Below are 23787 nucleotides of genomic sequence, written 5' to 3' on the forward strand. Positions count from 1 at the left end.
AGTACAATACTGCAATACAACAGCTGGAGCTTCCTAGTGGTAGCAGCTACATCATTGCTGCTTTGGCACTTGCTTCCAGACAGCCTGGGCTTGAAGTAAAGACACTGCTGTACTACTGTTCTACTGCACCCTGTACAGTACTGTACAGCAAAGCACGGGAAAACACAGCCGCTTGTAGAGGATGCAGGCACCTGACAGTATGCCAGACACATGAACTAACGTGTGTTTGGACATGTGTATGCATGTTCACATCCTTGAATGTTCACAACTTGAAGGTTCAAATGTAGGGAACTTACTACAAATGTAAAGGAAAGGTGGAAAGGTGCCACAGACTGGGAAAGTCCTCTTTTCTTGGGTATGATGAAATGCTCCCAATATAGTAAATGAAAATGTCATTCAGCTTTGTGAGAAAATTAAGCCCCTGAGTAGAAGAATAGAAAAAAAAGATATAAACATATAATTTTGACAAGGAACTAAATAGTAAACAAAATGCAAAAAAACAAAAAGTGTCTATGCTTATTTGCAATCATGGAAATGTATCTAAGCAATTTTGAGACACCATTTTATGTAAGTAAACACTACTGATACAACAAAGCTGTTTTTCTAAATTATGATATCCAGTGCCATTAAAAACAGCAGAGATTTTTACCAACAGGTAAAAAATATTGGTTTCAGGTAGCTCTGGTAATTACTACCTTTTTGAAAAACATTTTGGCACTCCAGAGCAAGAGACCTTACAGTGTTCCTTTCTTGTAGCCAGTCTCCCTCAGGGTTTACCCCTAAGGCTATAATCCAACAAAAATAAAAATGTTCATTATAGTATTATGTATGAAAGCCAAAAAATTGAATGCTCAACTTCTAGGGAAATTGCTGTATAAATTAAGAAACTATTCAAACTGTAAATTTGAATACATTATAGAAATTTCAAAGATGCTATATTTTTCTTGCTTTATTGCTCTTTGCAGATACTGCGTTTTTTTAATGAACTGAAGGTGTGTGGCCACCCTATATTGAGCAAGTCTATTGGTACCATTTTTCCAAGTGTTTGCTCACTTCATGTCTCTGTGACACATGTTGGTAGTTTGCACAGTATTTCAAACCCTCTACCAGCAAAAAGATTACAGCTCACTGCAGGCTCAGATCATAGTTAGCATTTTTTTTAACAATAAAGTATTTTTCTAGTTTATGTACATTGTTTTTCAGACATGATGCTATGGCACACTTAATAGACTATAGTATAGTATAAACATAATTTATATGCATTGGGAAACCAAAAATTTGTGTGACTTCCTTTATTGTGATGTTTGCTTTATTCTGGTGGTCTGAAACTGAAACTATAGTATTTCTGAGGTCTGCCTATATATAAAGAGTAGGTATGCTTTCTTGTGGGTTGCTGTTGCTATTTAGTCACTAAGTTATGGCTGACACTTGGCGACCCCTTGGACTGTGGCCTGCCAGGCTCCTCTGTCCGTGGGATTTCCCAGGCATCGAACCCATGTCTCCTTGGGTCACAAAGATCCCCTGGAGAGGGAAATGGCAGCCCACTCCAGTATTCTTGCCTGGGAAATCCTATGGGAGAGGAGCCTGGTGGGCTACGGTCCATGGGGTCACAAAGAGTCAGAGGTGACTGAGCAGGCATGCACTCAAGAAGGAGTAATCATGGTATAAACAAATAAATATTAATTCAAAATGACATCGTTCTGTTGGCATCTAGGACCTAGTATAGCTACCTCTGCTTAGGGGTATATTCAAAGAAAGCTTGCCTAGGAGTAAGAGTTCAGTTGGGTTTTGAATAACAACCAAGAGTTTTCTATAAGAAAATGGTAGCAGAAGGAGAATCCAGGCAGAGGAAACTGGCTTCCTTTACCTGGAAATTGATGGACATATAGAATGGCTGGTTTGTTTGGTAAAAGATGAGACTTTACTTGGCCTAGAGTTGTGAAATATGGAAATATGGTAATACTAAAATAAGTGCAAATGGTGAAGGATCTTAAAATCCAGGCAGTGTGTTACCATAGTTAAAGTGTGACTCTGTACTTGGACAGCTTGAGTTTGATCCTTATTTGTGCCATTTGTTTACTGCTTGTCCTTAGGTGTAAAATCTCATCTCTCTAAGATTCAGTTTCCTCTCTGAAAAGGGAGATAATGATAGAATTTCTCTGAAAAGTAAATGAGAGTATCCATTGTTAAGCACTTAGTCTGGCACCTTTTGCTTGCTCAGTAATATACCTGCTTTCTAATAAAATTATTCAAAGCTAAGGAGTTTATGTTTTAAATATAAGTTACAGGTTCTGACAGAATTTAAAAGATAGGATGCAGGAAGTAACACAAGGCAGGAAAACCGAGGAAAAACCTTTTGTAATAATAAAGGAATGATATATACATTTAAGTGAAATACAGTAGATAAAATTATCTTATTAAAGTATCTTAGTTGTTTCATTCACCACTTTTTCATCCTTAATAGAGTAGTTTTTTGCAGGCCAGATAATGTTCTTTCAAGTTATTCTTTTCATAGATTGTAACTGAAAATGATGAAATGAACGTAGTTACTGAAGCCTGTGAATTCATCAGTCTGCAATGAAATATAAATGAAGTTCAAATTTCAGTTGCTGTAGATTTTTGGTTAGAAAAACGTTTTCTCCTAAACGTTGAATGTTCTGTTCTAGACTGTAGGCCCAGAGTATCTGGTTGTTTGTGTCGGTTGTTCAGAGGTAACGAGGGAGCCTTTCTTTCCTTTCTGCTTTTTGTTGAAGTGCGTTTCATGACCAGCTGATAATATCGAGTCAAAAGTCAGTAATTTTAATATAAAGGTAAAATGAAATTAAAAGATTCCATTTACTTGAAATTACTTTGACTTTTGTATTATGTTGATGTTTATTGGTTATAATTAGAATTACCATTAACTATGAAAAGATAAACGTTTAAAGGTGAAAAATTAAAGCACCTAAAGTAGGTAATTCTCATGTTGGGATAAACATTTAAGTTTGCATATCCATTTGCTGAGTATGAAATTCAGCTGAGTAGCTGAATCTATAATGATGTTAGAACTAAACAGTTCACCTTGCTATTGTAACATAATCTAAATGAATCTAGTGCAGAAGATCTTAGAGAAAGTATCCCAAAAATTAATGAACTCTTCCACTTACCTCAGTGTAACAACATAGAGCCAGTCTTCACTATTCAGGAACCAGTTATCTAGTTTAGATGTGAAATTAAGTAAATATACCCTTATCATTTTTTGTGGTAGATTAATCTCCACCCCATATAGTTTTAATTTGCAACTTTCATTTTGCTAAAACATTCTTATTTGTTGTGACTTTGTTTCCATTGAATACTCTCAATTTAATCCATGTCTTCCAAAATTCTCTGTAGTGCCCCAGGTTCTTCAAAGCTGCACAGCGTTCATTGAGAGATATGGCATCGTGGATGGAATATATCGTCTCTCTGGCGTTGCCTCCAATATCCAGAGACTACGGTAAAACCCAACATGGCTTTTTCTTTTTTGTTCCTACTGTAATTCATTAAAATGAAACAGATTCAAAATTAAGTCACTTATGTTGATAATCATTATTTTCTGTAAGATAGTTTAGATAAAGTAAAAAACAGTATCTATATTGTTCTCTGTGTATGTTTTTGACATTTCTTCATTTGTAGTGTTAGAAAACCATGGCCTCTAATCTCAATACTTACATTTTCTCTGCAATATTTGAAGATTTTTAAAAATTGAATTTGAACTTGTGACATCTATGATAGATGAAAATTTACATTACAATAGAATTATTCTTTAATTAAAATTGACAAGGTGAACCTGTTTATTTTTTTTATTATTATTTTTAATAAGAATGAAGCTTTTTCTAATCTTCTTTCACCCAAGTTGTGTAGCATGTGCTCAAGTGTGTATGTGTCACATATTCCATATCCTTTTCCCATTAGACCCCCAGAGACAAAAATCGTGGTATCTTTTACACCAATAGAAATTTTAACTTTTTCTTAATCTATTAGATTCTTGTCTGTTCTTAACATGTTCTTATCTTTTATTTTTCACTGTGGTACATGGTAATTGCCATTATTCTGTAAGGATTTTAATATTCTAAATTGACCACAGAGTTGATTTCTATTTTCAGAATACAAGTTTGCAAAATACTTAAATTGATTCTGGTACTGAAGACAGTACAGTCTTTGACTTCAGATGCAGCAAATCTCGTATTCAGATTAATCCTCTAGGTTGACAAGTGGCCTCCTGTCTGTAGATTAATATTAGTCAACCTCCTGGAGAATAAGCTTAATCCGCCTTAGTGTTCTGAGCACAATTTTTATTTCACTCACTTTAATGCTGTGGATTTTACTTTCCGTGTTGGCAGAGAATTGTTTTACATTGTTCCTGGCTTCCTTATCTCTCTATCATAGCACATTCCTGAACTGTATGTACTTCTTGCATCTGAGGAATTTCTGCACATAGTTATTCATGGACCAGCTGCCATTCTACTCTAGTTTTCAGAACTGCCAAAATATTGGGCATTTAACAGTTAGAAATTAGAAGTCCTGTATTTCGATCTATGTGGTAAGAGCTGCTCTTTCACACAGGTTTCAGAGATTTCTGTCCATTTTAATATTAAAGCTATGCCCTGAATTTCTATTTAGAAAAACACTTGTCTCATAGTCAGACATTCAATTACTGCTGAATAACTTCTGTGAAATACAGTCATTTGAAGTAAATATTTGCTCACTGAGCTGGAGGTTAATACTTTGGACCTTTTCTTTCTGTTTTAGAGTCATATTTGTTTTTCTTTGAAAAAAATTAGTTTTGTTGTCTCTCTTCTATCTTTTTAGCCATGAATTTGACTCTGAACATGTTCCCGACCTGACAAAAGAACCCTACGTCCAAGACATCCATTCCGTGGGCTCCCTGTGTAAGCTATACTTCCGAGAGCTCCCAAACCCTCTGCTCACCTACCAGCTGTATGAGAAATTTTCTGTGAGTACCAGTCACATTTAAATCAAGTTCTGTTTGTGGTTTTGTTGTGGTTTTGTTCAAAATGTGAAAAAGTTGATTTCCCCATGAAAGAAATAGTTATATGAGTAAGACAGCTCCTTTAAAGAGAAAATATTGATAAAGATCACTTACTGCTAGTTGGTCCACAGTCTCACTTTTTGTACCTTTTCATCCATTCAGTCTCTGACTTTGAGCCACTAATCTTACTATAACCCTTGGTTATATGTTGGTTATCATAAAGTTTTAAAAATATTATCTTGTATTAGATTTCAGCGTCCACATAGTGTGTGAACAAAGTTTACTTCCTTGGTACTACATTGTTTCTCCTCATCATTCAGCACCAGAGAGTAAGGTCAATGAATCTCAAAGTGAAACTGAATTGTAAGTGAAGAACTTTCATTTTTACCAACAAAGCCTACTAGTTTATTTTATATTATGGTTGTTCCAGGATGCTGTTTCAGCAGCAACAGATGAAGAAAGGCTGATAAAAATTCATGATGTCATCCAGCAACTCCCCCCTCCACACTACAGGTAAACGACGTGCTGTAAAATGCCGGCCAAAAGTAGAAGTCAGTTGTGTGAACATGGGCTCCTGGGGTTTCTAACTGTTTAAATTTCCTTGGAGTTCTGACTGTTTAAACTTCCATTTTTCCATACATTTGTATTTATATTTACCTTTGTATTCCCAGGGTCTGGGCACAGTGCTTGGCATCCAGCAGGCACCCTGGAGCCCTCTCTTTTGTTGCTACTTTTACAGCCCAGTTTAATTTGTATGTTAGCTTGGACTCTTGGAAATAGTTTGGAGGACTTAGTTGTAACTTTCCTCTCCCCCACTAGCACACAACCACACACAACCCCTTCTCTCCTCTTCCTAGAATGGTTGTATGAGTGCTTGGTGTTGATTTTCTACATTGCTGCATCTATGTAACTGTTATTTACAAACCACATCTAATAGCATGCATGTGTGCATGCATGCTCAATCATGTCCAACTCTTTTGTGACCCCATGGGCTGTAGAATGCTAGGCTCCTCTATCCTCCTCTATGGGGTTTCCCAGGCAAGAATACTGGAGTGGGTTGCCATTTCCTCCAGGGGATTTTCCTGACCGAGAGATTGAACCCATGTCTCCTGCGTTGGCATGCAGATTCTTTAGCACTGCACCACCAGGGAAGCCCAATCTAATAGTATACCAGAATTTTTTCCCCCCTTTTTGGGGTAACCGTGTGTTTTTCATGGAGCGATGGCCTGTTTGGGGTTTGCTGAGTTTCTTTTTGTTGCTAGCTTGTCTCCTGACTCAGTCACAGAACGATGGGTGTTCTCTCAGGTGTGTTTAAACGTATCAAGCTATCTTTTAAAAGAAGCGTTTCCCCATGAAAACACCCCTTGTGCTGCCTTCAATCCCACTGCTTGTCCAGAGTGGCTCTTGCTAGGTCTCCTCCACACAGCGCCCGCTCTCACCCGCCTCCTGGGACCTCCCTTTAGCGCTTTCTTCCTGACTCAGACCCCTTCTCCTCTGGACCCTCTGCCTGTCAGCTTCCCTGTGTCTGCTCCCTGCTTTCCTAGTGTCCACCTTTGGTAACTTCCTGAGAGGAGGTGTGTGGGAGGTGAATGTTTGGAGACTTTGATATGTAAATGCTCTTATTCTTCTCATACTTTTGACTGACAGTTGGCTATAGAATTTTAATCTGTAAATAGTATTTTCCCATAATTTTGATTGCACCACTGGCATCTAAGCAAAAATGCTGCAGCAAAGTCTGATACCAGTTAGAGTGCCACTTTCTTAGGATGACCTATTTTGTGTTGTTTAAATCATTTTGGATACTTTTAAATTTAGAACCTACCTCGTGGTTCGTTTCCATGGTGACTCATCTTGGAGCAGGCTCTTTTTCATTGGGCTTTCTCCCTCTGGAAACTTCTGAGAAATTTTCTTGTGTTACTTCCTTGGTGGTTCTCACAGCAGCTTACACCTCATCCCTTTTCTTTATTCTCTTTCTAGAATTGTTTTATCTACTGAACTAAACTCTTTTGAGTTTCTTATCTTTTCTTTGTCAGTTTCCACATGTGGATTTTCTCCAAACCATTTCATGATTAAGAACACTTAATTCTTAAGAACTAACTGCCTTCCCTCCCTCTCTTTCTCGTTTCTCTGAATGTTTCTACTTTATAGCATCCTTTTCTATTTTTGTTTCATGTGTATAATCTCTTCTCTCTGTGAAAATATTACCGGTAATCATAGATTTGGTTTTGTTTTCAATTGTTCTCTCCTTATCACGGTATTTGTTTCTTCCTCATGTGGCGGCTTATCTTCCTTTTCTTCTCAAGTCACTTTCAGGCTCACCTGAATCCTGAAGACTCATACGTTGACCACAATTTAACTTTCATTGCTGTTTCATATAATACTCTTAAACTTCTATCTTCCATTTATTGTCTTTTATAGTTTTAATCCCTATAAGGTAAGGACACTTTGAGAGATGTATAGGTAATACCTTGTGTTTATCTAACTTAACTAACATTTAAGCTGATCATTCTTTATTTTCCAAGATACTCTGCCCTATTGTTAAATTTCTCTCTCTATAAAAAATTGTTTACATGAATCACACTTGAGAATATGTAAGATAAACCAGGAATTAGGATTTAGAGTAAGCTTTCTGTTCCAAGAGCATGTTATTTGCTCAAATAGTCTCCCCATTGGTGCCTGCTGGAATTTTTCTTTTAACTCTTTTTAGGCTTGTGAGATATTGTCATTTTCTTTTATAGGAGAAAAATTTTAATTCTCTCTTGTTAGCATATCTGCTGCAAATAGAATACCATGACTTCATGATACAGTTTGTCTGGAAACTGACTTTTGGAGGATTCACTTCACTGATGTCTCTGAAACTAGATGTGTAACAGGCAGGAGCAAATATTCCTAAAGATTTCTTTAAAACTAAGGCTGTTTCATTTTCTGAGCCAATCCTATCAAAAACTTTCATTTCTTACTGCATCTGCCTTAGACAGTTTTTTCTCGATATTCTATGGATGTAATTTACTATGTATAAAATCCAACTACTCTGACAGTTCTGTAGAAATAATAATATTTAAACCTTATAGGCAACAGAAAACTTCTATGGGATCTATAGTGTTTCTTTTTCTGTTTTTCCATTGAAAACTTACAGATTAATTAGTAGAGCTTTTCTGCTCTATACTACTACCTGATGTTTCTTTGTGTTAATATGTTGCATTTCATTTTCCAGAACACTGGAGTTCCTAATGAGACACTTGTCTCTTTTAGCTGACTATTGCTCCATCACAAATATGCATGCAAAAAACCTAGCAATCGTTTGGGCTCCAAACCTGCTAAGGTAAGTTGCATTTGACTCTAAAGTAGAAACAATCAAATAACAGTCTAATTCTTCAGTGTTCTCTTAAGGAGAATTTTTATGTATTTATTTATTTGATTGTGCGGGGTCTTACCTACAGCACGCAGGATCTTTAGTTGTGGCATGCAGACTCTTAGTTGCAGCATGTGGGATCTAGTTTCCTGACCAGCGATTGAACCCAGGCCCTCTGCCTTGGAATCGCAGAGTCTCAGCCACTGGACCACCGGGGAAGTCCCAAGGATAATTTCTAAAAGTAAAGCTGATCTGTTGTTTTTATGAGTGTCTTCCTTAAAACAGGCGGTCGAGGTTTAGCCAAGGCATTGTCAAAGTGTGCTTTCTTCCTCTGGTTCACTTGTAATTTACACACAAACCAAAAGATAATGCTCTTCAAGACTGCTGTTTGGGGGACCCTCTGATGGTAGTGTTGTTTACCCCACAGATCAAAGCAGATAGAATCTGCCTGCTTCAGTGGGACAGCAGCTTTCATGGAAGTGAGGATTCAGTCCGTGGTTGTGGAGTTCATCCTCAACCACGTCGACGTGCTCTTCAGTGGGAAGATCAACGCAGTCATTCAGGAAGGGGCAGGTAGGCCCACATGGACGCTCTTCCCCGCTGGGAACGTGTCTTTAAACCTCCACCACTTCAGGGAACAGCATCTCTTATCTCAGTTTAATAAATCTGTCTCCGCAGAAAGCAGCTAATTTATATTTGCTTCCCAGAACTCACAATTTAACAGTTCCGTTATGTGTTTTTAGTGAATACTAAATATTAGACCTACCATGATCTAAGTTCAGGGAACGTAAAAAGTGTATTATGTCACCTATTACTGATGTGTGTGAAAGTGTAATATAGAGCAGCAGAAGAAAAACTCCTCCCAAAACGAAAAATGCATGACTGATTCTAGGCCTTGTCTGCAATCCTTTAAGAAAGGAAAATAGTTAAATTATTAGTTAAATACTTGAGGAATTTTATACTTCTATCTATCACTGTTAATAACCTAGTATGTCATTTTCTATTCCTCAGTATAAGGCTCTGTTACTTTTGCCATTTAAAAAATTTAATAAAGAAAATTTAAAACAATACAGAAAGGTAGATAGACAGATAGACAGGTAACCAGATTGTTATGCACACACTCACGGATATTTATATTTTTCCCCATGTCAGAACGTTTGAGTCTCGTCATTGCCTTTTTTTCTTTTCAAAGCTTCTCTATCAAGACCCAAGTCCCTGCTGGTCTCGTCTCCATCTACCAAACTGCTGACACTGGAGGAAGCCCAGGCACGAACACAGGCTCAGGTCAATTCTCCAATTGTGACGGAAAATAAATACATTGAAGTAGGAGAAGGACCTGCTGCCCTCCAGGGGAAATTTCATACCATAATTGAGTTCCCACTCGAAAGGTAAAATTCATTTAGTCCTCCTGAAAAAATGTGCATTTCATGACTATTTGTTATTTTCTTTTCTTTTACTTTGGTATTTTAGTATTACTATATTGATTCTGTCAGTCCCAGAAAAACATGTTCATTCAACTGTGGATGTTACTTCATGGGGACTGAAACTAACGGTTATCAAAAAGCATCACATCATATCATAAGAGAAACAGAGAATCAGAGCTGGGGAGCACACTGACAAAGCCTGAGAACCACTGCTGGTCACTTTCTCAGTGTCCTCTCCAGCTCTGATTCTCTGTGTTTCTCTAAAGAAATGATGATGACATGGTTTCTGTAACTTCTTTACTAACTGGTTGTGAGAAGACTAATGTCTGTAAGTTAATTTTGGTCTCAGGTCACTGCTCTGGCTGCTCCATAAGAATGTCAGGACTTCAGCTCCCTGGATTGGGTAGCACTAATAGAAGTTCATTTCCATATGTTAGTATACCTTTCTAAATTCTTTTCATTTCCCTCGACTGAAAGGTCCTGACAACAGAAAGTTAGAACATACTCTTTTACTTTGTCATTCTGAGTTTGTCTTCAGCTTCTTGAACTTTTTACTCAATAATTTCCTCAAAAACCTCTTTATAGAATAGTAATCAAGAGTGTCGACGCTGGGTGGACCTGGGTTCCAACCTTGACTCCATCATTTACTAGTTTTACAACATTAAACTTCTACTTCTTACTTCCTCAGCTGTACGATGAGAATAGTACTTCAAATGACAATAACAGTACCTGCCTCAAAAGGTTTTATATAACTTAAATGAGATACCATGTATACCAGTTAGCCTAGTGTCTGGCATTCAGTATATATTAGTTACTTTTCTTAGTGCTTTGCTTCTATTTTGGCTTAATTCTCTTTACCCACACCTGGAATCATTTTCTTCAACTCTATTTTATTTTCGGAGATTTAGTATTTCCTCTTCCTAAATATGGAGAAGGCAATGGCACCCCACTCCAATGTTCTTGCCTGGAGAATCCCAGGGACGGGGGAGCCTGGTGGGCTGCCATCTATGGGGTCGCACAGAATCGGACACGACCGAAGCAACTTAGCAGCAGCAGCAGCAGCTTCCTAAATACGTGTTATTCTCACTTATTTCACAGATTGTGAGATTATCTCTCAATATGAAAATCTGGTTAAGTTATCTTTGTGAAACTAGTTAGAAATATTAACATCCGTGCATTTAATTTTCATTTCCTGCTTCAGCGGTGCAGCTCAGCCGTACTATGTGGTGCGTGCTCTGTGGAAGGCGGGTGTTGACTGTGTCCGCCGTGCCTCTCCAGGCTGCTTGCCTCTTTCCATTATTTGTTCATCTCCAGTGAGTAAAGGTAGCCTCTTGGACGCCTTAATGCAGTCTGTTTTCTCTCTGCTAGGAGGAGGCCTCAAAATAAAATGAAAAAGTCTCCTGTGGGGAGCTGGCGTTCCTTTTTCAACTTGGGGAAATCGTCGTCTGTTTCTAAACGGAAGTTGCAGCGTAATGAGAGTGAGCCCTCCGAGATGAAAGCCATGGCTCTGAAAGGTGAGTGTTCACGCCCTCCCTCTGCGCCCAGGAGCGGCCTGCGTGGGGGCTGCACCTCCCGTTCTGTCACACGGCTCTTCTCTTACCGGGACATACAGTCAGCACGTTGTTGTCACAGGCACCAACAGGATGTGTCCTCGTTGTGCTGTTATGTGTGAACTGTCTTCTACCAATGCCTTATCCCCAAATACATAGTATATATAAGTGCATAGAAATTCCCAGTTTCTTTGGAAACTATACAGATTATATATAGTGTTAGTGTGTTTAAAAATTCACAACATATTTGTAATATGGTTTGTATATGGTTGGTAATAAAAAGTAACTGCTGTGGTATTTAAACTTATTAATCTTATATATTTATAGATTTTTAAAAGAATGACAAAATCAGGTTTCAGCATGCCTGTAAGAGTTTTAAATCTTATAGCCATAGAAGATGTCTTTTTCCTAGATGATACATTGAAGTGAGAGTATCTTATTGGATAGATAAATCTATTTCTGTGTTGTTGAAAGTACTGCTCTTTTAAAAATCATTTAAATCTACTGCTATAAACAGGTTCTGAATCTGTTAGTGCTTACTTCTCAGGCAATGCTAGAAATACAGCGTTTGATTCATTTAATTCATCATTCTTTCAGTTTGTAATCATGTACTAAGTATGTGCTAGATATTTTGATAGCAGCCTCTGCAGAAAGAAAGAAAATTAAGACACTGTTCCCAACCTTCATGTCTTACTTGGGACATATGTGTAAGAAAATAAATTTCATGCAAAATCATAGCTATTGAAATTGAGGCTTATGTGAGGCATTTATGGCAGGAGTGGTCAATTCCTATGAGGAGAGAGGTGGGTGGTCAGGAAATAGAACCTGTGACTCAGGTTTTGAAGGATAAGTAGGGATTCACCTGACGAACAAGGGACTGAGAAAAGTGTTTCAGGAAGTGGTAAGCAGAGTGTGCGTTGGTGTGTGGAGCAGGAAGCATGAAGAACGTACGGGTGGGATGGTACACTGGGTTCAGTTCTCGGGGGCCCAGGGTGCTTGCCGGGGGTGTGGTTTTGTCCTGCATTCCTTGGGTGCACTGAGTGGCTGCAGTATGTAACATGATCAGGTTTGGGTTTAAGAAGGATGACTTTGTGGGGAATGTCCAGGAAGAGGATAAGCCTGGAGTCTGGATGGTAAGTCAGGAGACAGTTACAGTTGTGCAGGCAGGAAATGAAGAGCATCTGCAATAAGCAGTGGCTGTAGGAGTGGGAAATAGATTTGAGAGGTATTTATGAGGCAGAATCGACAGGGTGGGCAGAAAAATGGTTGTGAAGGATGTGAAAGGTAATTGTCAGGTATTGATTAAATGGTCAGGGAGTTGCTATTATCCCTGAAGGGAGTAGTGAGTTTGGGAAGAAAAACGACGTGTTAATTTTGGACGTAGTGAGTTGGACCTGTCCAAAAGGTGATTAGTACTAGGGACCTGGAATTCAATAAAGGGCTTTAATCTGACTAGAAATACAAATTTGAAACTTGTCAGCAAACCAAGAGTGAGAACCCTAGGGATATTTTTTTATGGCCAGAGGAGAGCTTGCTGAGTGAGAGAAGCAGGTTGGAGGCTGAATCCTGGAGAAAAGCAGTGTTTAGAGGGTGGAGGAGGCAGAGCTGTCGCGAAGGAGAGTGAGAAGCAATGGTCCCTCGGCAGGGACAGAAGACACGGTGGTTGTGCAGTCGCTAAGTCATGGACTTATATATGGACCCCATGGACTGCAGCACGCCAGGCTTCCCTGTCCTTCACCATCTCCCAGAGTTTGCTCAAACGCATGTCCATTGAGTTGGTGATCCCCTCCTCCTCCTGCCTTCAGTCTTTCCCAGCATCATGGTCTTTTCCAATGAGTCGGCTCTTCACATCAGGTGGTCAGAGTACTGGAGCTTCGGCTTTAGCATCAGTCCTTCCAGTGAGTATTCATGAAGGAAGGGCTTTATAGGGAAATGTCAGCAGCATTGAGCTCTGCTAAGAGATTGAAAGAGGATGAGGATATTTCACAAATAAATTCAACACTTGTAATTAATTACATGACCTGTGTTAGTTTCCTAGGGCTACCATAGCAAATTGTCACCAACTGAGACAGACTGGCTGAAAACAACAGGAATTTATTTCCTCACAGTTCTGGAGGCTAAAAACTGAAATCCACGTGTCAACAGGGCCATGTTCCCTCTGAAGGATCCAGGGAATCCTTCCTGGCCTCTTCCAGCTTTGGGGACATCTGTGTTCCTGGCTTGTGGTGATACCACTCCAGTCTCTGCCTCTGTCTTCACATGGCTTCTCCTCTGTCTCTCTGCAGCTTCTCTTGTTAAAAGGATACCAGTCATTGGATTTAGGGCGCACTCTAAATTCAGTATGAGATCATCTCAAGATATACCAGTCTTTAGGAAATATAAAAGCAAGTTTTAAAATTCATCTCTATTCTGAAGTTTATTATTCTTTTAGAAAAGAGATTTTTCACATAGGAAACGAAGAATACAACACATTATATAAAATGCAAAATTGAATAAATACAGTTGTAAAAATCTAATCATTCTTGAAAGTTTAAATACACGTATAGAAAAACACTGTCCCCTTTCACTACATATGTAAGAGTGAATAAAACGTCACACTGTTTGGTTTTGATTCTTCAGGTGGCAGGGCAGAAGGGACCCTCCGCTCAGCTAAAAGTGAAGAGTCTCTTACTTCTCTCCATGCAGTCGATGGTAAGACTAAAGCATCAGTTGTTTTATTCTAGAATATATTTCATAAAAAGATATACTGCTTAATAAATAGGCTGTAGATTATAATTTCCTAAAAATACTAGTTGTTGTTGTTTAGGCACTAAGTCATGTCCAACTCTTTGCAACCCCATGGACTGTAGTCCATCAGGCTCCTCTGTCCATGGGCTTTCCCAGGGAAGAATACTGGAGTGGGTTTTCATTTCCTTCTCCAGGGGAATCTTCCTGACCCAAGGATCAAATTCATGTGTCCTGTATTAGCAGACAGGTTCTTAACCACGAGCCACCAGGGAAGCCTCAAAATACTAGTATCTACTTAGTATTGTTCACTGATGCTTTAATATGGTACTAGTCTTTAATTTCTTCACTTTTGACATGATTGTGATTCAATTTACATAAAAATAGGTGAAGTGTTTTAAGTTAACCATTTATATTTATTAATGCCCAGTAAAAGATGGCGTTAGTAGTAGTTCTTTAAATTTCAAAATGAGAGCACAGTGCTTGTTACAGAGTATAAAATTAAGCAGTATTGATGTTCAGACCAGTGACCTTTTGTCTTGCAAATTTAACGTGACCTTAAATCTCATATATCACTGGTTAGAGATAGCCCTCATTATCTGAGGATGATTTTCTACCAGGAGAAGGCAACTGAAAGTGAAATCTGCTTAAAATGGGACCAACATGTTACGATTAATAGTACAAAAAGATTTGATTGCAACTTAGACAAAACTAAAAATGTTGAAAATAACTTTTTAAGCTTCCATTTAGCGTAAGTCGGGTTACAGTTGCAGTTCTGTACTAACTTCCAAAATGAACAAAGATTACATCAGTCCTGACCTGGAAGGAGGCAGAACTTCTTTGACAAAACCAGGTAGCAGCAGATAGGACTTCCCCCACATCAAGACTGGCTTGTGCGGGAGGATGGGGAAGAAGGCTTTGTTGCAGAAATGATCAAGAGCTGCATTGATTTCCTGCAGACTTTTCTTAATCCGTTGGTTTTCAAATTGTGCTCTTCCGAAGTTCCCTGGAGGTGTCCTCCTCCTGGTCAACTTTCTCATCCTCATTTATAACTTCTAATTGCCAGGTCTTCATTGACCCATGGCTCTACTTGGGATTCAACAGATCCCTGCCTTTCATGTCAGTGGGGTGTCTGCCATCTTCCTGATTTTCCAGGATTTTCCATTTCACTGCAGTTGAGAGTGGTTCTCAAAAATAGTGCAATGGACTGGCTAAGTGCTTGTAGTAAGGTGAAAATAAAATTTGAGTAGGGATTAATTTTATAAGTGGTCAGCACATTAGTAGATGTATTTGCGTTAAGACAATATCTCTTTATGGTACTTTGTCACTATGGCTCATCACTGTAACAGAATAATGAGATTGAGATAGAGGACTTCTCTTACCAGTTGGATGTTTAGCAATATCATAAAATAAGGTAATACTATTACCACTCTCTTAAGGCCTCTGCCTGACAAGCTTGAAGCCTGTTCTTGTTGAAGAAAAAAAATAAAAATATCTGAAAGGGATATATTACTAAATATAAAATTATACTTTACTAAATATAAATACTTTTTTTGAGAAGTTCAGTTTTGTAGAAATTTGGGTATGAGGATATTTCCCCACAAAAACAAAAGAATAAAGAAAAAAAAAGCCCTCTTTCTATTGCCTATCCGAAGTACCATTTAAAGTGAGTAGCTGTACCTCACAAGTCACGTGTGAAGTCAGTGATAAAACAAGACGAAAAGAAATGAAAAACTTGCCCAAAGTCAGAAGAGTCCGTGTTGCAATATTAATAGAATCTAAGAGTTCTGAGTCCTTTTTCCTATGGAAACCATCCAATGCATCCTGCCTCCAATGGTATCAAGTGTGTCTGTTATTGAGCGTTTGCTTTGGGGGTTCCATCTGTGCGCCCCAAGAGAAGGTTGCGTTTCCTTACTCTACTTGATGCATCTCTGCTGTACTAAGTAGCTGACTCACAGGGCACTGTGTGCCCTAGGACATTCATATTCTAACACTGCTACCCATTTTTGCCAGGTGACTCCAAGCTGTTCCGACCCAGAAGACCCAGATCTAGCAGTGATGCCCTGAGCGCCTCTTTTAATGGCGAGATGCTGGGGAACCGCTGCAATTCCTACGACAACCTGCCCCACAACAATGGAAGCGAGGAGGAAGTCGGGCTGCTGCACATTCCAGCCCTTGTGTCTCCGCACTCAGCTGAGGATGTTGACTTGAGCCCACCAGACATCGGAGTAGCCAGCCTGGATTTTGATCCGATGTCATTTCAGTGCAGTCCTCCTAAGGCCGAATCAGAATGTCTGGAGAGCGGGGCTTCCTTCTTAGACTCCTTGGGCTACTCCAAGGATAAACAGAGTACCAATAAGAAGGATACAGAAACAGGCGGTAGCCAGTCACAGACTCCAGGAAGCACTGCAAGTTCTGAACCTGTGTCTCCTCTTCAGGAGAAGCTGAGTCCATTCTTCACCCTGGACTTGAGCCCAACTGAAGAGAAAGGATCGAAGCCATCCTCATTCACCGAAAAGGTCGTCTACGCTTTCTCTCCAAAGATTGGACGGAAGATAAGCAAATCACCCTCTCTGAACATATCTGAGCCCATTTCAGTGACCCTTCCTGCCCGAGTGTCAGAAGTCATCGGCCCCGTCACAAACACGGCAGCTCAGAACGCAGCTTCTGCAGCCTGGAACAAAAGTGGTGAAGAAAGTGATGTCATAAGTAGATCCCCCACCCAGGTAGTAAAGAGAAAAGCAAACGAGAGAGAGGCCCAGGAAGGGTGTGAGTGTGAAGCCCAGCCCCTGGACCAGGGGGCCGCCGCAGATGTAGATGCATCAGGGAAGGATGAGCCTGTCTCAAGCAGTGTACCTTCTGGACAGACTCAGACAGGTACCATTTGTTTTCCTCCATTCTTGCTTTAAGCTAAGAGGGATCTTCCACCCCCTGTGCCAACTGTGCCTTGTAGGAGAGAAATTTACTCCATAGCTAGCCTTTTATCAAAGAGAATGTTTTTTCCTAGGTGGTGCTGATGGCTCAAAACCCTAAATTAAAGTCAGCCCCAACATCCCCCAAAGGGCCAACAGTCCTACTTCAAATCTTGATAAATTCCCCTTGCCCAGTCAGAACTCCTGGATAATTTTTGCACAGCTTTGTAGCTCTTGCTTCTGTTTTCTCTTCCGAAAAAATTACTTATATTGTAGCCTTACACGTTAACCAGCCAGCCTACACCATCAAATGTAAAAAGTATTCTTAATAACATTCTGCAAGCACTTGAAGCTTGTTTTCTAAGCAATCTTTTCTGAGCCGGATGAGGGACCGGCTCCCCGCCTCGCCCATCTCTGTAGCAACCCAGGAGGAGATTGCAGTCTTAAACACTCTCTGGTTTAGTTTTCCTTCTGAACCAGATGTGTTTTCTGCAGTGTTTGCATGTGGGATAGATGATCGCGGATGGCCATTTTGAAATATGGAAGGCACTTTTTTTTTTAGTGATCAAATGGGGGAGTGTTTAGCTTTCCATGTAGGATAACACAAGCTACCTTTTCACTTTCTTTTTTCCCAATTTCCCCCCAGGAGCAGACACACATGACCCCCCTCAGGATTCCGTTCCTGTAAGTTCAGTCTCTCTTATCCCACCGCCACCGCCTCCGAAAAACGTCGCACGCCTGCTGGCACTGGCGTTAGCAGAGTCTGCACAGCAGGCCTCCACCCAGTCACTGAAGAGACCAGGCACGTCCCCAGCTGCCTGTGCACACTGTGGGGACGTAGCGGTGGCCGCAGCCGAGGACAGACCACCTGCTCCCTACTCTAGCGTTACTCTTGAGAAATCCTATTTCCAAACCGACAGGCCAGCAGAGCAGCCCCACCTCCAGAACAAGGGCCCTGGGCATGGTGACCAGCCAGTGCCGGACACAGTGGCTGCCGGTGACTATACCCATTCCAGCACCACTGACTCCACAGGGCAGACCCCCCCGGCAGACTTACAAGGCGATCAGCCACATCGAATCTATTTATGTGGGGACCCAGAGAAGGCCAGAGTCACTTCTGTTCCCTTGACAGACTCAAAGTCTGATGATCTCATCACTTTCCCTGAAGACCAGTCTGTGAAGACCAGTGTGCCGACCGTCTCCTTTGTGGACCACGATCAGCTCCATTTCTACAGTGGAGATGAGCCTCCTTCTTACCTTGGTGCAAGCGTGGATAAGCCCCATCACCCTTCAGAACTTGCAGACAGAAGTCCCGCCCCTTCTCATTTGCCTAGGGACAAAATCTGCCCTCCTTCCGGGTCCCCTGAAGAGAACACCAGCACAGCCCCCCTGGCCTACATGACGCCTGCTCCAGCTGTGGCCACAGCGAGCGCCAGCGAAGCCAGCTGGGACGTGGCGGAACAGCCCAGCGCAGTGGAGTATGTAACCGCCACCCTTCAGCGTGCTCACCGAGCCAGCCGTCCCCTACCCCTACCTCCTTCCCAGAGACCCGCAGAGCAGCCCCCGGTCCTGGGGCAGGTACAGGCCGCAGCCAGTATAGGACTAACCAATCCCCACAAGGTAAGAAGTGGGGCGGGTCAGTGGCATGCAGTGTTTTTCCAAAGGTGTGCCACTCTCCATCACAGTGTGCCGTTACCTCGAGTGAGATCTGACATCTCTTTTTAAGTCCTATGGCAGATTTCCATGAAACACTTCCTGGTTGAGATTGGGATCTGCCTTTATCTTGCTGCTGGCTTTTCTCTGAAAAGAGGAGCAGCTTCTCCAAGGCTGTGGTTTCACTATACCCTCTCCCTTTACAAAGAGATTACGAGCACACGAGTCCAGCTGGCCCTTGGCTGTCAAGAGTTGTGGGGCTTTCCCGGCTCCCTCACTGACGCAGTGTGACTCTGGGCAAGTTGTCCAACCACCTCTGCCAGTTTTTCACATCTGCACGACCAAAGTAGAGTAGTCTCAGGACATTTGGAAGACTTTATGCCTTACCAACTTTCTAGAAATATCAGAGATGACAGTGTCTTAGGATTGCTTTTTTTCAGCATTAGCCAGCAGATTGTTGAATAGTCAAGTACCTATTTTGATGCAAGAATGTTATATGCAGACTGTGAAGGTTTCTTGTCATCACCTTGGACTAAAAGGACTTCACTATCTAGTCCTCTATGGAAGATGCTATTTCCAGCCACTTGTTTCTCAAGGGCAGTGCCACAGACCCACTGGAGCCAGAGGGAGAGGTGGGGGCTGTGTTGAATGCCACCTGGACAAGTCCCTTCCTGTCCCTCCCTGGCCTGGGGGCTGAAAACTGCCCACTGGGTAGTGGGTGTCACTTCAAAAAACTCTTCAGGTAGAATTAACACTGCTTGTTTAACAGAATGTTCTTGGTGTTGAGACTGAGCTGCACAGATAGACCAGGTATGTGTTTTCAAGCCTAGTGGTCTTTTAAGCAAATCAGATCTGTCATGGTCCACCCCATCTCTTGAAAACCCTTCCTAAATGAGAATAGCTCTCCAAAGATGGGCTGACTGCCACACCAGGTGGCCACACAGGCCTGCCTTCTTTTCCTGACAGTAGGGACAGGTAGACCTCTGCCCTGTCCAGCACCTTTGCACAGCTTGGGAAATTTCCAGCTGCTGCCCACATGGCCTCAGCTTGTGAGTTATGAATTCAGTAATGTTTGATTCCCTAGAGGGAAGCGAAAAAAAAAAACACTCACAGTACTATCATCTTTCAACAGGCTCAAGGAGCAGGTCCAGCTCCGGAGAGGCTGCCTGAACCCAGGGGCCTGGGTGACCCTGCACCTGTCCTGGTTGGGGATGGCGGGGCCGCTGCGCAGTGCCCAGCCTCCGCTCCAGCTCCCCAGCCCGCCCTTCCTGAAAAGGTGCGGGAAGGCGTCCGGGCACCCGCGCTGCACCTGCGCGCCGAGTCGGTGCCCGTGCATGCCTCCTGTGGTTTCCCCACCCCGGCGCCCCCCGCCAGGACCATGGAGAGCAGACTGGCCACGGCCCTCCACTCGGGCAGCACGGATGGGGCAGGCAGTGCCGGTTACCACCCTTTCGTCGCCGCTGCCTGCTTGGAAGAGGCCTTGCCTTTGCCCCTCCCCGCCCCACAAGCCAAGCACGCCCCTCTGAAGACTGCTTACCCCACGTTCTCCAGGCCCGACCTCACCACGGAGCCCTTCAGTCCAGAAAACTGTCTGCATTTCAGTATGACCCCAAACTGCCAGTTCCGCCCCCAGAGCGTGCCCCCCCATCACGGGAAAGCGGAGCCGCACCCAGTGTACGCGTCCAGGTCGGAGCCACCAGCCTCCACGGGCCCCCGGTACAACACGTACGTGGCCCCCGGGAGAAGCGTGTCTGGACACCACCCGAAGCCGTGCAGCCGGGCCGAGTACGTGTCCTCGCTGAGCTCGTCCATCAGGGGTGGCTGCTACCCCGAGGACATGCCGCCATACCCCACCATCCGCCGGGTGCAGTCTCTGCACGTCCCTCCGTCCTCCATGATCCGTTCTGTCCCCATCTCCAGGACAGAGGTGCCCCCAGATGAAGAGCCTGCCTACTGCCCACGACCCCTCTACCAGTATAAGCCATATCAGTCGTCCCAGGCCCGCTCGGACTACCACGTCACTCAGCTGCAGCCTTACTTCGAGAACGGCCGGGTGCACTACCGGTACAGCCCCTACGCCAGCTCGGCTGGTTCCTACTACAGCCCCGACGGCGCCCTGTGCGACGTGGACGCCTATGGCACGGTGCAGCTGCGGCCCCTGCACCGCCTGCCCGGCCGCGACCTGGCCTTCCTCGCCCCGCGGCTGCAGGGCAAGAGCGTGTACGCGTTCGCCGGTGGGGCGGCCCCGCGCCCCCGGCCCAGCGTGGCCGGCTACTTCCCGGCCAACGACCACGGCGTAGTCCACATGCCTCCAGTGGCCGACGCGAAGCACGCATACGCCTCGTGGGACCTGGAGGACCTGGAGAAGTACCGCCTGCAGTCCATCCGCAGGGAGAGCCGCGCGCGGCAGAAGGCCAAGGGGCCCGTCGTGTCCCAGTACGACAACATGAGCTCGGCCGGCGCGCCGGACGACCTGGGAGGCATCTACGTCATCCACCTGCGCAGCAAGTCGGATCCTGGGAAAACTGGACTCCTCTCGGTGGCCGAGGGCAAGGAGGGGCGGCACTCGGCCAAGGCCCTGAGCCCGGAGGGGGAGGACCGCTTCTACCGGAAGCACGCGGAGCCGGAGCTGGAGCGAGCGCCCCACCACCAGGGCGGGTACGGCAACGGGCAGCCAGAGAAGCCGTGCCTCCCCCAGAAGCAGAGCAGCGTCAGGAACCGAAAGCTGCACGACGCGGGCTGCAGCCTACCCGAGCACAGGCCACATCAGGAAGCAAGCCATAGGCAGCTGTGCGACCCGAAGAATGGGCCCCCTTTCCCCCAGGGAGCCGGCCAGCTAGACTACGGGCCCAAAGGGCTTCCAGACCCTGCCGAGCCGGTCAGCTACCTTAACTCGGGAGGGAAATACGTGCCGTCAGGGCCGGAGTCTTTAAGACCGAGCCACAAAGAGGTGCGGCTCCCCAAGGAGCTGGAGCGGCCCCGGGCCCGGCAGCCCCCGGCGGCAGAGAAGCACCCCAGAGACTGCTACAAGGAGGAGGAGCACCTGTCGCAGTCCGCGCTCCCGCCCCCTAAGCCAGAGAGGAGTCACAGCCTCAAACTGCACCACCCGCAGAGCGCGGACAGGGACCCCGGCATGCTGTACCACTACCACACTCACGGCAAGCGCCCGGGCCGGGGGACTGCCGGGCCCCAGTACGATAACCTGGAGGGCTACCACTCCCCGCCCCAGCACCAGCGAGGGGGCTTCGGAGCAGCAGCAATGGGCCCGTACGTGCCCCCCGGCTTCCCCCACCCCCAGAGCAGGACATACGCCACAGCTCTGGGGCAGGGCGCCTTCCTGCCCACAGAGCTGGTCTTGCAGCCTCCTGAAACGCAGGTCCATGCAGAATGAGCCCCGGGAGCAATAGAGTTGACGCAGCCTCTGCTGGACAGTGGACTGTTCTATTTTTTTCAGTAACCAAAAAAAAAAGCTACAAACCCCGCCCCCCTGACCACATTAAAAAAATAATAAGAGAAACAAATCACCATCTTTTTCCCCCTTCCCAGCTTCATCACCACCTCTTACACCTACAGACTGTCATTTTTTGTCATTTAAAGATCTGAACGATTGTGAAGCACTGTGTTGAAAATCTAGTAAAGAAATTTGTTACAGACCGTACTTGCCACATAGGGCCGATTTGTAAGAGCCTGAGGACTGCCTTTAACGGAATTTGAGTTTGACCTCGTCCTTCCTAGCATTTGCTGCGTCCTTCAGAGCAGCTGACGCCCACTTCCTGAAGGTCTTGTGTGTCCTGTCCTGTTCCCACTTGCTTTCCCAGTAGCCACGGCCTTGCCCAGAGGGTCACCTGTTTTCCTTGTCAAGTCATAACCCCCGTCTTAGAAAGGGCTGTGTGTTAAATTAGAGTGGAGAGAAACTTCTCCCTGAGCCTTCACGTAAGACTGTTATTGGACACTTAAATTATAGCCCCCCCAAAAGGAATTTGGACTTTAAGCATTTAATAGTCATTCCGAAATGTCAGACCCATTAGATCTGTTCTCCTGGTTGCTCCATACACTTCAGGGAACAGGCTCATCCCACTGCAGAGGGGTTTCTAAGTTAGAATTAAAGAAACTTCTTAGGTGGAAGTTGGTGACCTTCGTTAGCACCAGAAAACGATGTCAGTGGTTCTAAGCTGCTGCCTGTCTTCAGTTCTTTTTTTTTTCCTTGATAATATTTGATAAATTGTGATCCTAGTGAAGTATTTCACACCATTTGTTTTCCTAAAGCAGTTTTTTTTCCTCTCATTAAAAAAAAACAATGAAAAACCAGCATGGTGTACCGAGACAGACACACATAATGTACCATGGTTACAAATTTACATATTAATTTGTTTCTAAACCAGGTGTCCTGGGAATTCTTACAGTAGCTACAGGTTATTATTATCTGTTAGTAAACTGAGCATTCCTGCAATAACCCTTAGCACAGCCCATTTGACCTGCTGGAATTCTGAGCAGTGACCCGTTAGGTCCCGAGGAATTACCGTGTTGTGTCTTCCCTCTGTCCCTGGGCGATTGCAGTCTTAACTGTAATTGCCATCCACACCAGCATTTCAGGTTTAGTCCTCACAACGCTGCAGACATGTTAAACATGTTCCATACCCAGGACTTTCTTTTGAAAGTTTGCATTCCATTTTCTCAACCCACCCCACCACGAACGCCAGACCAGAAGGCAGTCCTGTATTTATAAAATGAGTTGAGATAATCATGTCATTCCATAACTCTTAATAATACTTGATTTTTATACATTCACATGTTTTAAATGCTCAAGTTTGTAGAAGACACTAGGAGAATTCCATTCCATTTACTGGATGGTTGCTGCTCTGGCTTTTTAAAACTTGGAACTAACATTTATTTAGAGCAAAGAAAAATCTTTTAAGAGGCTAAATTGATGCTGCTATTATTGCTGTGAAATTGTATAAAGATTAGGATTCATGCCAGTTTTTTTAAATCTAAAAAATCATGTGATTGCATTTTAAGGGTTTATATTTAGAAAAAGAAAGTTTTAAGAGCAACACATTTACTTATTAATATATGTGGAAATACTCTGTTAGGTGTTCTTTTGTTCCCCCAGAATTGATCGGAGAGATTCAATAAAGATCATGGAGGAATCCTGAAATTATAA

General features: G+C 43.4%; 1 protein-coding gene and 1 long non-coding RNA gene across 13 annotated transcripts in view; one reads left to right on the forward strand and one right to left on the reverse strand.

Annotated features, from left to right (window-relative positions):
* ARHGAP32 (Rho GTPase activating protein 32) overlaps positions 1–22280 on the forward strand; it is a 189903-nt gene extending 167623 nt beyond the window's left edge. For 9 of the 12 annotated variants that reach the window (XM_081536550.1, XM_081536548.1, XM_081536553.1 and 6 more), the window contains 11 exons: positions 3373–3475; positions 4831–4975; positions 5442–5524; positions 8226–8333; positions 8791–8936; positions 9556–9751; positions 11156–11301; positions 13957–14028; positions 16075–16938; positions 17620–18593; positions 19759–22280. In XM_081536550.1, coding sequence (XP_081392676.1) covers positions 3373–3475; positions 4831–4975; positions 5442–5524; positions 8226–8333; positions 8791–8936; positions 9556–9751; positions 11156–11301; positions 13957–14028; positions 16075–16938; positions 17620–18593; positions 19759–22017 — 5096 coding nt within the window. In that variant the 3' untranslated portion in view covers positions 22018–22280. Of the gene's footprint in view, positions 1–3372; positions 3476–4830; positions 4976–5441; positions 5525–8225; positions 8334–8790; positions 8937–9555; positions 9752–11155; positions 11306–13956; positions 14029–16074; positions 16939–17619; positions 18594–19758 lie in introns of all 12 variants that reach the window. The other 3 variants (XM_081536556.1, XM_081536555.1, XM_081536552.1) reach the window with 3 other exon arrangements.
* LOC145524411 (uncharacterized) lies at positions 4327–11044 on the reverse strand. The gene is made up of 6 exons (XR_014067487.1): positions 10652–11044; positions 9489–9771; positions 8446–9270; positions 6834–7438; positions 5126–5536; positions 4327–4500 (listed from the first exon to the last, which is right to left on the reverse strand). It is a non-coding gene; the product is annotated as an uncharacterized LOC145524411 (long non-coding RNA).
* Positions 22281–23787: the final 1507 nt, after the last annotated feature.

The sequence above is a fragment of the Giraffa tippelskirchi genome, chromosome 10 (genome assembly GCF_054371585.1).
Source record: "Giraffa tippelskirchi isolate mGirTip1 chromosome 10, T2T-mGirTip1v1.2.pri, whole genome shotgun sequence".
Classification (NCBI taxonomy): Eukaryota; Metazoa; Chordata; class Mammalia; order Artiodactyla; family Giraffidae; genus Giraffa; species Giraffa tippelskirchi.